The 13,632-nt window shown below is 39.0% G+C and overlaps 1 protein-coding gene across 6 annotated transcripts in view; it reads left to right on the top strand.

Moving 5' to 3' along the window:
* The window catches only part of SATB1 (SATB homeobox 1), a 115,449-nt gene that overhangs the window by 64,632 nt on the left and 37,185 nt on the right, over window positions 1–13,632 (top strand). For all 6 annotated transcript variants that reach the window (XM_050938381.1, XM_050938380.1, XM_050938382.1 and 3 more), the window contains exons 7-8: window positions 797–1,251; window positions 9,727–9,939. In XM_050938381.1, the coding sequence (XP_050794338.1) occupies window positions 797–1,251; window positions 9,727–9,939 (668 nt within the window). The remainder of the gene's footprint in view (window positions 1–796; window positions 1,252–9,726; window positions 9,940–13,632) is intronic.

Below are 13,632 nucleotides of genomic sequence, written 5' to 3'. Positions count from 1 at the left end.
GAATTCCTGTAGAGCCGGGTAGCACTGCTCACCATTCCCTTTTCTGTGCTCCCGTTCTTCGCTTTGTCTAGTTTTTGCTTCCTGATCTTGGGCCCTTGGTTATTGACAATGCATTAGACCAGCAGTGGGGAACCTTTTTTTCATATCTCGGGCCATTGACCCCCAGAAAAAATCAATTGCAGGCCACACACAAGTAAAAAGCAACTTAAATTACGGTTTTTTTAGAGAGAGAAATATAAAATGTTCAACTCATCCGCCCCAGGGGGGCAGAGAGGCACAGGGCTTCCCCCTGCGGCAGGGTGAGCTGGATTAAATTAAGCAACTGGCCCCATCCAGCCTGCAGGCAATAGTTTCCCCATCCCCCTGCTTTAGACCCATATGACAGTGTATCCTCACTGCAAACATGGCTTTTTTGTTTGTTTTTGTTTTGTCTTTGTTTTTTAATTTGATGGCTGTTGCATTCCCCTTATCCATACCTTCAGGAAAGGATCCTCCCTCACCATACTTAGACCAGATGAGACAGGTTTTTACTGAATCCCCACTAGTTCATCCTAGGTACTACTGTCTGTATGTGCCGTGTGTGTGTTTTTCTTTTTAATGCACTGCACCATCCTTGGAAGGCCAGAAATGTAAGGTTACACAGGAATGGTATTGCTATGAAACTTCTTATGGGATTTACAATACAGTAAGCCAGAATCTAAATTAAGTGGCCTTCTTCTAAAGAGTGTTTGTTTTACTATTTTCAGTTCATCTATACTGGTATTTTGTCTAACTAAATGTTTCTTTTCCATTCTAGTTGAAATGGATAATCTTTCTGAACTATCCCAACAAGGTGCCAACCATGTCAACTTTGGTCAGCAGCCAGTCCCAGGGAACACAGCTGAACAGCCTCCATCTCCTGTTCAGCTTTCTCATAGCAGTCAGCCATCTGTTCGGACCCCACTCCCAAACCTGCACCCTGGACTTGTATCAACTCCTATTAGCCCTCAGTTGGTAAATCAGCAGCTGGTAATGGCCCAGTTGCTGAACCAGCAGTATGCAGTGAACAGACTTCTAGCCCAGCAGTCCTTAAACCAACAGTACTTGAACCACCCTCCTCCCGTCAGTAGATCCATGAACAAGCCGTTGGAGCCACAGGTCTCAACCAACACAGAGGTGTCTTCCGAAATCTACCAGTGGGTGCGTGATGAATTGAAACGAGCAGGAATTTCACAGGCAGTATTTGCACGTGTGGCTTTTAACAGAACTCAGGTCAGATTTTTTTTTTTTGTTTTTCATGCAAGAGTCTGTTCTTTTCAGTATTTGCCACCATTTCCATCTCTCACCTTGTTCATTTCCTCCCCACTTTCCTTCTATGAAGGAGCCATCAGTACTGGCTTGTGCTAGTACATCTGTGTCTACGTTGACATGGTAGATAAACCTTAAGTTATCCGCAGTGTGTGGAAATTCTCACCATTCTTAAACAGCTTTAATTGTTCCTCTCTTGTTCTAGCTGCTGTTCTTGGATGTGTAGTAATTTCCAAAAGGAGAGAAACCAAGCAGCTCTAACCAGAGCCAAGCTCAAGGCTACTCACCGAATCCCTTTCTATGTTGTAAAGATGCAGCTGTGCAATTAACGCTGTCTCTGTCTCGCATCATGCGTATGTGTATGCTGAACAGACTAACTGCAACACAGTGCAGACTGTGCTGCTCCATATCCCGAATGTATTCTCAAACTCTGTTTTATCATTAACCTCCACAGCACCCAACTGGCTGTTACTATTTTCTTTTCCTGCTAAGATTTGCTCTGCGATTACTACCAAAATTTTAAACACGTCTCGACTAAAAGATATATAATTTTTTATTATGTCAATTTGGCTTTTTGATTTTTAGATCTCCCACTCTTCCATGTCTGCTTTTTAAAATTAAATTTCATATTAAAACATTATTTTTTGCTGAGACCAAAGTGTATCCTGCAGCTGTCAAATGCAGTAAAACCTTTAGCTCTAGCAAAGCTGATAAAACACTAATGTGTTAGCTTTTGACACTTGATTTAGAAGCTAATGCTACTATAACTTATTCTTCTATAGGATTTTAACTTAATGCCATGCCACATGAAATGTAATGAAGAAACACTGTGAAAGAAATGCCAATATATCTAATAAGTATAATAAAAAATATAATTTTTAACTTAAGGTAAAATGATTCTTAATATGAAGTATGAAAAAAGGGCTTGGAATTCTGAAAATTTAAAACTTAGTGGGAAGGTATCTGACCAGTGTATAATTTAACAATTACACCTCTACCCTGATAAAACATGACTCGATATAACACAAATTCAGATAAAACATGGTAAAGCAGTGCTCCGGGGAGCTGGGCTGCGCACTCGGGCAAATCAAAGAAAGTTCGATATAACGCGGTTTCACCTATAATGCGGTAAGATTTTTGGGCTCCCAAGGACAGCGTTAGATCAGGGTAGAGTTGTCTGTTCTGAGTAAAATACATTTCTTGAAACTTTTTTGCTGTAACTTTCCTTCTTGTATAATTTAAGACGGAAAAAGACATTACTCTTTAAATTCAGTAATATTAGGTTTATATCAATGCACCATTTCCCATCATTATGAATTAGGAAAATGAACTCCTTTAGCTGAGATAAAATATAGCTTCTATGTTGTATGTTGTGATTTCTGTATAAGGTTGTAGTTTTTCTTAAACATGAATCCTTAGATCCTTACCAGTAGTTGAGGTTTTTAGGATTGGGTCTTTCCCACATTATTTCAGTGGGACAAGTGTATCTGAGTAGGATCAGGCTATATGTCAGTTGAGATGTGTGAATAAATATACATGTGTGGGTTTTGGTTGTACTTTTACTTAACACACTTGCAGTATTTAACATTTCTGATTATTGGCACTATTTCCTATTGAAATAAATAATAGCTTCCGGTTATGATGGCCTGGGGCTGCCATCTTGCCTACAAGTAAAGCTGAGCAAATAATTCAGAGAATAATTTTTTTAGCAGATTTTGCCTCTGTCTGTTTGAATCGTGCATGAGCAGCTTGAGACCTCCACCCCTCAAAAATGGTTTGTGTTTCCAAAATTTGCTAGCTAATTTTTTCTCACAGTTTTTAGTCTGTCGATTGTATACGAATGCATTCTTAGTATTTGATATTTAAAATTCAAGCCGGAATTGGTTAATTTTGATTGAACACCTAGCTTATATAGTACCGTATATTTCTATTTTGCTATTGGAATTGGGTTCCAGTGCAAATACACTCACAAATTAGGAATTTGTTTCTTTAAAATTTACTGTTTCCAGGAATATTGTTACCAATAAACTCATTAGGATATACTAAAAAAATGGTCCAAAATGGGAGAAAACACGGTCAAAGTGAACTTGTTTTAAAAAGTCAAATGAAGAGAGATGCAATCTCTTCTCCCTCCCACCCACCCCCCAACATTCACCCAGCTTTGCTTGAGTGAATAAACAGTAGATGCCCTTTGAATCTTACAAATTGCCTTAGCTAATTAGTTAAATACTTGCCATTACATTACCTGTGTATTTACAATACAATACAAGGTATTGGATATGGAAAAGGTAGGGAACAGGATAGAAATAATGCAGATGCTGAGGGAACCTTAGACCCCAATCTTGCAGAGAGATACACAAGCCTTACCTTGTGCCCCTGCAAAGCCCAACTGAAGTCAGTGGTGCTTCACACATAAATACTGTTTGCAAGAGTGGGGCCTTAGCTAGTTATCTTGGGTAAAACGGACAAGTTTAAGGGTCGCCGCTGCATTTAATGTCTACGTTGTGTATATAAACCCATATTTTATAGATAAGCATATTTATTTTTAATCAGTGTATTAAGAATATATCTCCTTTAACCAGATTTAGGGGAAGAACTTTATGATGCATTACATCTTTCAGAGGTTATTTCTGAATACAATGTATGTACAATACAATATAGTACAGTGTACATGTAATATTTATTTTTATTTTTCAATAGGGCAAAGTGAAAATATTTGTTTAAATCCAGCTACTACATTCTGAGTTTAAAAACTAACCCAGGCTTAACTGTGACATGTTTAAAAACTGTCATAGGTATATTTGAGCCTTTCTCTGAAACAGTCCAGGGACCATAGTATGCCATCAGTGTTTTTTAAGCAGAAGACTTCACCGGAATCGGTTAAACTGTAAAAACTAATGGTCTGATATGGCCCCAGATGGAAGAAGAAACTTGATTTTCAGTATAAAAGTTAAAGAAGGAAATGACTTACACACTGAGAGCAATGAAGCATAACAGTCTGGTGTTCAAGATGAGCTTCAGTTTTGGGTAAATGTGCAGGTGTAGGTGTCAGCACTTCTTATCTTACAGACTTTAACTCTATCAGTATTACATTGTGATACCGATTATAAATATGCTTTAGGAAAAAAGAATTTCCTAATTACTTCGGTGATTGGTCAACACTTGGCTCCATTTTTCTGAGGAAATTTTTTTCAGGAAAAAATTCTTCTTAGATCAGAAATGCTGGTGCTAGGTCCTAGTCCATAGGAGACAGGAATTTGGTAAAATTAAAAAACCCCAAAACATAACAGATGTAAACTATCTGAATCTTATTTTTGGAAGACAGTGTTGAGTTTTTTTTACTTACAGAAATTGACAAGATGCTTTTAATTTTCTCTTGATAATCAAATAAAACTTCTTTTTCAAACTTCAAAGTCGGTACATATGTAGTTCTCAGTTAGGAATACATGTCTGGCCAAGTGCAAAAAGAGAACAGTTGAGAAATCTATAACTGAGTGAAAATTACCATACTTTGTATATGCAGTACATCATTTGTCTTCCTGATTTCAAGTACCATATGAGAGTGGAACCCCACCACCACCATCACCCCTTGTCTGTTGCTAAACGTTCCCAGTTGTCCTGTAAGATGGGCTTCAGTACACAGTGAATCTAAGGCTAGGTCTACACTGGGGGCGGGGGGGAGTTGACCTAAGATACGCTATTCAGGTAGCTGAAGTTGCGCATCTTATGTCGATTTATCTGGCCGTGAGGACGGCAGCGAGTCAACCACTGCCGCTCCCCCCTCGACTCCGCTTCCGTCTCTCGCCAAGGTAGAGTTCCGGAGTTGACAGCAGAGCTATCAGGGATCGATTTTAGACGCGATAAAAATATCGATCCCCATTAAATCGATTACTACCCACCGATCCAGTAGTTAGTGTAGACATACCCTAAGGTTCTAGTGATTGTGTTGCTAGGAACCCCTGTGAAGGGAATGTGGAAAAGAAGCAGTTGCCATTCCAGCCTAGTGGCTGAGAGAGTGGTAGATTACATCACCTTGGTTCCTCTTTGTAGTGCCCCATGCTAAGTTCGTTTAGCCAAGATTTGTGTGAATTTCACCCCAAGTGTGGCTATCCAGATATATGCACATGGATAGCCACGCTAAAATAAACCAAGCTATGTTTCCATTACGAGCTGTAAATGAATGGATTGTATTCAGACTTTTTTTCATCTAAATTCATTGCATCATGCAGATAACACTCATTTGTATAGTGAGAACATCCCACTGAAATGCATACTGGGCACAAATGAGGGTGAGATGAAGAGAAGCCAGCCAGTTGTGATTCCCTGAACCTTGCAGGGGTGGAGTAGTTCAGAGAAGTCTCAGGTCTATAACAGTCATAAGGGGCTGCCCACTAGCTAGGGGTTGCTGGAGTCAAGGCCGGCTCTAGCCATTTCGCCGCCCCAAGCACGGCGGCACGCCTCGGGGAGCACTCTGCCGCTCGCCGGTCCCGTGGCTCCGGTGGACCTCCCGCAGGCGTGCCTGCGGATGCTCCACCGGAGCCGCAGGACTAGTGGACCCTCCGCAGGCATGCCTGTGGGAGGTCCACCGGAGCCGCCTGCTGCCCTCCCAGCAACCAGTAGAGCGCCCCCGTGGCATGCCGCCCCAAGCACGTGCTTGGCGCACTGGGGCCTGGAGCCGGCCCTGGCTGGAGTGCAGTGCACTTTGGCCATACCCTTTATTTTTGGGGACAAGGAGTGGCATAGGGTAGCTGCACAGGCATTATAGCATGTCTGTATGGATGGGAGGCTGTCTGCCCTGCTTTTTCCTTTTCAAAAGTGTATCCACCCAGTAGTAAATGTGAAGAGTAGTGCACAATCATTTCAATAGTCTTATTTAAAAAACATACCAAAAAATGCAGTACGTTTGCAATGCTACACACACAAGTTGGTGAAGTCAAAGGTTAGGTTCCCATAAACAAGCCAGACACGTTTCGTTTTAAAGCATACGTTGAACCATGTGTATAGTACAGCAATCAGTACTATGTACATTTCAAGCAAGGAGCTATTAGTCATGGTCATAGTTCAAACCATAACTTTGGGTTTCCTTTTTGTTTACACTTTACCATAACATATGTTGCATAAACTCTGGTTTACAGTCACCTTGGTTCCACAAAAACACATTGTTCTCACCTACCAACGCTCTTTACCTAAAGAGAGGCTTGATTTGCTGCTTTTTGCTATGTCTGAATGTAGATATTTTCTTTTTCTGAACAGAAAGTGACAATTTTTGATTTCTGAACATATCTGAATGTTTTTGATGGATACCTTCTCTTCTTCCCCTCCATTCAAACCATGTATATTTTGTTTAAAGTATCGGCTTTTATTGTGCCATTCATTCGTTTGTCTTTTAGTTTTTAAATGGTAGAGTACAACCAAAAATATGTGAAAGCTTTTGGATATTTAAGACTATGAACATACTAATTCTGGGCAATTACTGTTTTAAAGGAACAACATTTGGGTGCAGTAAAATGCAGACTATCATCTTAAAACAAAATCTGAGGTTTACACCGATCACCTTGCTAGGCTTTTTTTCTTTTTTTCTTTTGTCTTTAGCACACTTTATTTTCCAGTAAAATGAAGAATGAAGATGGATTATTCAAAATTGATAACAGTAATGGACCATCATGTAATGTTTTATTGAATTTGAGTTCTGCAAATTATATGGTGGAGGGAAATTTGCCTGCTTAAGTATAACCGAAATTGCCACTGTGTTCATATAATTCTTCATAGTGTAATTTAAGAAAAAGCACACTATCCATATCACTATTGAATAAAAGGTAAAAAGGTGCTATTACACTATCATGACAGCTCTCCTCTTGCTACTAAGCGACATAGATAAATGTGTCTGCTTATAACTTACTTGGCAGGAATCCAAACTTGTGGGTGGAGCTTGCAAATAATCTTCCACCTGGACATGTGATTTAAACACAATGTAATGGAGACAGATAGCACTCAAGGATATTCTGCATATTTTAGGGAGGTTTCAGCAAATCACATTTTTTCTTCTGGGAGCTTTGAAGTTCCATAAGGCTGATAAAATCTATTTGAATCAGTGATTATGTTCAAAGAGGAGACGAACTGGGGGCCAGACAGGCAATGTTTTTGTTCATATTGGCAGACACTTTCATTTATCTCCCATTTTAAAGAATTCATAATTAGCTTTTGAAAGCACTGATAATATTTATTGAACATTTTTTTGCAATTACTAATGAATTATACTTGTGATGACTTGTAAACTTTTTTTAAAATGAGGCTTGGTGGTGTCTTAAAAAAATTTGTTTCCACTGAAGGGGGAAATGGGACTTTCAGGCTGACAGATTGAAGCTGAATGTGCAAAACTGCTTTTAGTCTTCATGCAGCCTGAAGTATAATATCAGGAGAGCACATTACAAATTGTATCTTGGCAAATCACTTTAAATCTGGTTATAAGTGGATGGTAAATCTCAGTGTCAGTATTAGACAGGGTGCTAGGTTTGGTGTACGGTATGCTCTTTGGGATTTACCTGTTTATATTTTGTCATACAATTTTTAGCTGAATTTTAGCGCTCAAAAAAGTGAAGGACTAGCAATACCAGCCAAAGCTACGTATTGCAGGCAGATACTGCTATAGTACTTCCCAATTCTGTTAGCGCCCCTTGTGCAGTCACCTGTATTCATGTATGTACTGGAACTTTCACTCTCAATTCACCTACTCATGTCAACTCAGTAATTTCACAGCTTATGGTGAAGGCCAGGTATACACTTAAAACTTCTGTGAATATAATAATGTTGATTTTAGGGGTGTGGTTTTTTAAATTACATTTCTAACCAACAAAAGCCCTAGAGTTTATACCAGCTTATAGTTTATTTCATTCAAGGAACTGGTGTAAGTTATACCAGCAAAAGCATTCTTTTTTTGCCATTTTAAGTTGACAGCATTGGGAGAGTTTGCTGATTATAGCTAGACCGAGAAACCTTTCTTAAGTCTAAAACTTGCTGTTTTGTCATCCATATCTCTTCATTAGTTCATCTTCTCCAATCAAATAACCCTTTGTTGATAGTGGTTGTCAGCAGTGGCTCTCTGCCTGCCCCCCGGCTAATTAACTGGTGTTATAAATTCTTTGCTTTTTATCCTGTGTATACTCCTTTCAGCACTGCTACAAAAAGCACACATGAGATCATATTCCGGCATATCTCAAACACACTTTCTATAACTGTGCTGAAAATGACTTTGTCTACCCTACAAATAGCAGTTAAACCTATCTGAACAGTTATTGGAAAATTAGAGGGACCCACTGCGAACTAGCATTCTTAGCGCTGGGTCATTTTTCTAGCATCCAGAGATCTAGTAAATAGGTAGTAAAGTATGATTTTTGAAAATTATTGCCAAAAGTAAGTGTGTTTTGACTCTGAACATTTTTTAAAAAGTCTAATTTCCAACGCTCCCCATAACACCTCTGTATGTAACTCAACTATTCTATGCTGGTTCACTTCTTTAGTAAAAACTACCAAATTGTGCCCCGAATCATCACTATTTGCAAGAAAGCCCATAGGAGAGGTGGGGTAGGGATGAAGAAAATTCCATGAGGTTTGTCCTCCAAATTATTCTTTGGGGTTGGGGCTTTAGGTATGGGTTTGCATTTCCTCCCCCCCACCAGTTAATTAGGGGTTTGGCTAACAATGCCTGTGAGTAATGTGGGATGCAATCAAGGGTCAGGTAATTATAAAGGTACACAGACATTCTCTGCACCAACCTGTTTCTACACACCCTCTTCTCCCCACCAAACCATGCATTTTGTCAGTGTAATTTCCTTCATACTCCATTTAGTATTGATTATGATTATTCCTTCAGTTATTTGGGGGAGGGGGGTAAATGCTGACATATAATAAATATGGGCCTTAATCAGTTAAGTAGTGCTTTAGGAGTGTTGTCTGTTAATCCACTTAGATTAGTTTTCAAATATCACTTATTTTCAAAGGGCTGCTTGTTTCTAGAAATGGCTTTCCATTACTACAGATTGAACTGATGCTTCTCTGCAGTCTTTGTCTACCCGGCATGAGAACTACACAATCTAGTGCTGCTGTACTATGTGGATTTCATTTATTCTTAACTTCTTGCAGTTGTCTGACTGTGAAAGATTTCATGGCGAGTTAAGCCAGTAAAAGGAAGGAGACCAATTAGGCAGATTCAGTTTATGTTGTATGTAAAGCAGACGCTTAATAAAATTAAGAATACAATTGAGGCTCTCTTCTCTACTACCTACATTGTCATTAATATATTCCTATGCAGTGTGAATGCCTTTGACAGATCATGTTCTAAACATAGTGGGAAAGAAAAAGGAATGATTAGCAAAGGATTTGCAGAGCATGTTTTACAAAAGATTGCACAGCCTAACTCTTCAGCATTCTTTTTTGCTACAGGGCTTGCTCTCAGAAATCCTCCGAAAGGAAGAGGACCCCAAGACCGCCTCACAGTCTTTACTGGTAAACCTTCGGGCTATGCAGAATTTCTTGCAGCTGCCAGAAGCCGAACGAGATCGAATTTACCAGGACGAAAGGGAAAGGAGCTTGAATGCAGCCTCTGCTATGGGCCCAGCACCTCTAATAAGCACACCGCCTAGCCGTCCTCCACAAGTAAACCACTTTCTCAGTCTTTCAGATCTGCTCCTTGTGCCTTCTTAATGTCCCACTGACAACCTCTATTTTAAAAAAAGAAAAAAGCTTCTCAGTACAATTTTATGTTAAAATTCTAGTCAAATCATTAACTTCAGTGCACACCAAAAATTAAGTTTAGGAAAAATATAATAAACTCTATTATTTGTTAAAGATCTTCACTTTACATCACAGCAGAAATAGTATATTTTCCTCTAACTTTAAAATAATGTAATGTTAGTAATATATTCATAGCTAGAGGGTTACTTTTGTGGTACCAATTATGAATCATGGATTTGATTTGGTCCATTTATTTTGTAACTGTTGGTCTGCATTAAATGTAACAGCTTAAATAGGTACTACAAAGATTTAGGGCCCAGTTCTGGTCCTACAGACTTCAGTGGGAGCAGGAGCAGACCCGTGGTTCCTGTCCTACCACTGAGCAGGTAGTATTGTCTCATTAAGAACCTGATCAGAGGTCCTTAATACAGAGATGGGTTCAAGTAGCTGAAAAATGGGGGGAAATTTCCTCAAAACATTCCTGAAATTTTCTCTTCAGGTCAACATTTTTACATTTTCCAACTTTCCAATTATTTTTACCACTGTGAACCTTTATGTCCATGTAGAGTCCCTTTGATGACGCCCAGGTAGGCATAAATGTCTTTCCCCCATGGATCTTTTTGAAAGATTGGGGCCCTGAGGCAGCATCCTTAAGTCTTTGCTCAACCCTTAGTCAAGTGAAACAGCTGCTTACTTCTCTGAAATCCAGTGGGACCACTTGCTCAAATAAGTATTCCTCATGTGAGGATCTGTCAGACTGGGCAACAGAGAGCTAATTTTGAATTCTCAACAGCTGTCAAAAGGAATCAATGGTAGTTTTGGGGAGTGCAGGATTGGGCCCTAGGAATGTGCTGGTTACTCTGCAAAAGAAAAACTATCTTTGTGTTGAAATATTATTAAGAATTATTGCACGTCTGCTGAAATGTTCTGTGTTGCTCTAGCTCAAAGTTGTACCACTGCTACAATAGCACCACACACAAAAATGTGTACTACTATACAAATATCTGTGGGAAACATATGATGCATACACCAAAATAATTGTATTGAATAGGGCTTTGAGTCCTGGGAATTCTGTTTGCGTAGATGACTATTGAAGGGTTATAATACCAATCAGGGTCATACACACACTGATTGCTATGTGCTGTACACATTTTGAATATGGTTCACTTAATGAAGACTATTTTTGTAAAAACTTTAGCTAATGAATACTAAAAATCCTGATTAATAACAAATTATTTGTAGAAAAGGATGGAGCAGAGGTAGCTTCTGAGCTGCTGTAATGCACTGCATGAGAGAGGGAAATTTCTGTACCAGAACGGAACAGACTGTGCTAATGGTCTATTTTTGTTGTCATTAATTAAGTTTAGTCTGTGAAGGTCCCTATAGATACCATTAAAGATAAAGGATGAGGGTCACTATTTACGTAGTAATGTTTTAGTGGAAGAATAGTTAAATACAGATAACTGTTAAAATAACATCTGAGTTTGGTTTAATATCTCTGCCTGCCTGCCAGAAGCCAAGTAATTCAGAGTTAAGGCAGGCTCTACATTTTTAACTTATCCCCTTATACCAAGGTCATGCCACTCTGTCTCCAGTGGTCTTGGACCATTTGGTGATCTAAGAAATCAGGTTAACTGCAATACTGACGGGCAGAATGTTAAGTCAAAGAAAGGGTCAGCCTTAACTCTGAATTTGCCTTCTGATTTAAACTCTCATAAGCAACCTAATGCATTCTAAAGAAGTTTTTTTTTGCATTTGTTTTTATCTTTCAAAAAGCTTATATATAATTCTGTGAGGACAACATGTACTATTAATCACCAAGTTATTCTTACAACCATATTCATTATCAATCTATGCTGAGTAAGTTACTGAGTATACTAACATGTTACATTAATTCCCATTGAAAAAGTCATTTTAAAACAGCCAGTTCAAAGTAGAAGTATCAAGCAGTTTAAAAAAAGAAAGTGGGGAGGGGGAAGGCTGCTCCCCCAGATTAATATTTGTCTTGTAAAACTGATCAAAAGACTGTTTCCTAAATGCAGTATTTTAATTTGCTGTACTATAAAATATGCTACAATTTTACCTGAGAGAGAGACGTGGTCTAGTGATCAAGACAGAAATGTCTGAGTTCTGATTCTGGGTGCTACTAACTCCCTCTTGGGTAACTTTCATTCTCTGCCTCAGTTTGCTCATCTGTAAGTATACATAGCCATATGGGGATGTCCTGTATCCTAACTTCAAAAATGAAAAAAGTCCTAAATAATCAGTAGTATTTTTTTCCTGTTCATTAGTTACACTGGAAAATAGTAAAAATCCTATAAATTGTAGGGGAAATAATTCATAGTAGTATAAATGCCGGAATTATGCCTCCGCTATTAGATGGATCATAACGGTGACCTCAGTATTTATCATCAGAAGAATTTTTGTGCTGTTTTTATTTGTCACTGAATAAAGCCCAATGAAATTAATAATATCCTACCTATTACATATTTTATAAGTTATAGTCTAGCAAAACGAAGTTCACTATATAATTACAAAGTTAATATTTTGTTAATTCAGCAATGAACATCTTGGATTATTGTTTAAAGACAAAACGGACCATTTAGCCTGACAACATACTTACACAACAGCAAACATATTTTGATACTAAATTTTAAGACCAGTAAGATTTGAAACAATTAAGATATGAAACCATGAAATGGGGAGCTAATATGCCACCCAGGAAGGTTTATTTTGCAATTGAAAGTTTATCTGTTTGGGACGGATGTGAAAATAAACATCTGAAAAGGATCTCTTGTGTTGCCAACTGGCAGCCAGACAGTAGAGCAGACTTAACCATTAGTGGCCAGGCTCACTGCGTGTGTGAATCATCCACAAAATTGCATGCAAAATCCAATCAGGACCCGGGTGTTCTAATGGTAACACAGCAGCTCACCAAGTGCAAACCCTGATCCCTGAGTTAGGAAGAGCTGTGCTGAGTTTCTCACTCATACAGAATACTCACTAGTTACTACCAAGCTAATGTATCTGGATTGTTTCCACCTCTTCCCTGAAAAGCTGTAATGAGCTCTTCTTCCCTTTACCCCTGCTCTTCCTCCTCCAGTAAATAACTTCCCTATCCCCAATAGTCAACTTCAGACTCTTGAAGATTACCTGGGGCTTAAGTTGGGTCAAAAGCTACAGATGGTATCTGCCATGTAGCCTGACTGAACCAAAGGAGACAAAGCACATTTAAGAGCTTGCAATGGAGAGTTGATCAACTTGCCACATCCTGGGGTGGAAGTTTATGCTCACGCAGGTGGTGATATTAATTAATTTTCTCCCACAACATGGGGCTTACTGGGTGTCACTGAGAGTGCGATCCCATTGGACAAAGTGCTGTACATACACACAATAAGAGGGTCTTTGTCCAAGGGAGATGACCTGCTGAAGTTCACAGAAGAGAGCTCTGGCAGAGCAGGGAATAGAACCTAGGTCTCCTGAGTCCCGGTCCAGTGGCCTGTCCACAGCATCATATTGATTCACAAAAAACAAAATGTTCCTCAAATAAGTTCCCATGCTTTACTACTCATTTTCAGACCTGTCCATCACACATTCCCTGGTCCTAAGAGCATG

The sequence above is a fragment of the Gopherus flavomarginatus genome, chromosome 2 (assembly GCF_025201925.1).
Source record: "Gopherus flavomarginatus isolate rGopFla2 chromosome 2, rGopFla2.mat.asm, whole genome shotgun sequence".
Classification (NCBI taxonomy): Eukaryota; Metazoa; Chordata; order Testudines; family Testudinidae; genus Gopherus; species Gopherus flavomarginatus.
The sequence above is the reverse complement of the archived record's forward strand: the minus strand, read 5'-3'. Positions and strand labels throughout refer to the sequence as shown.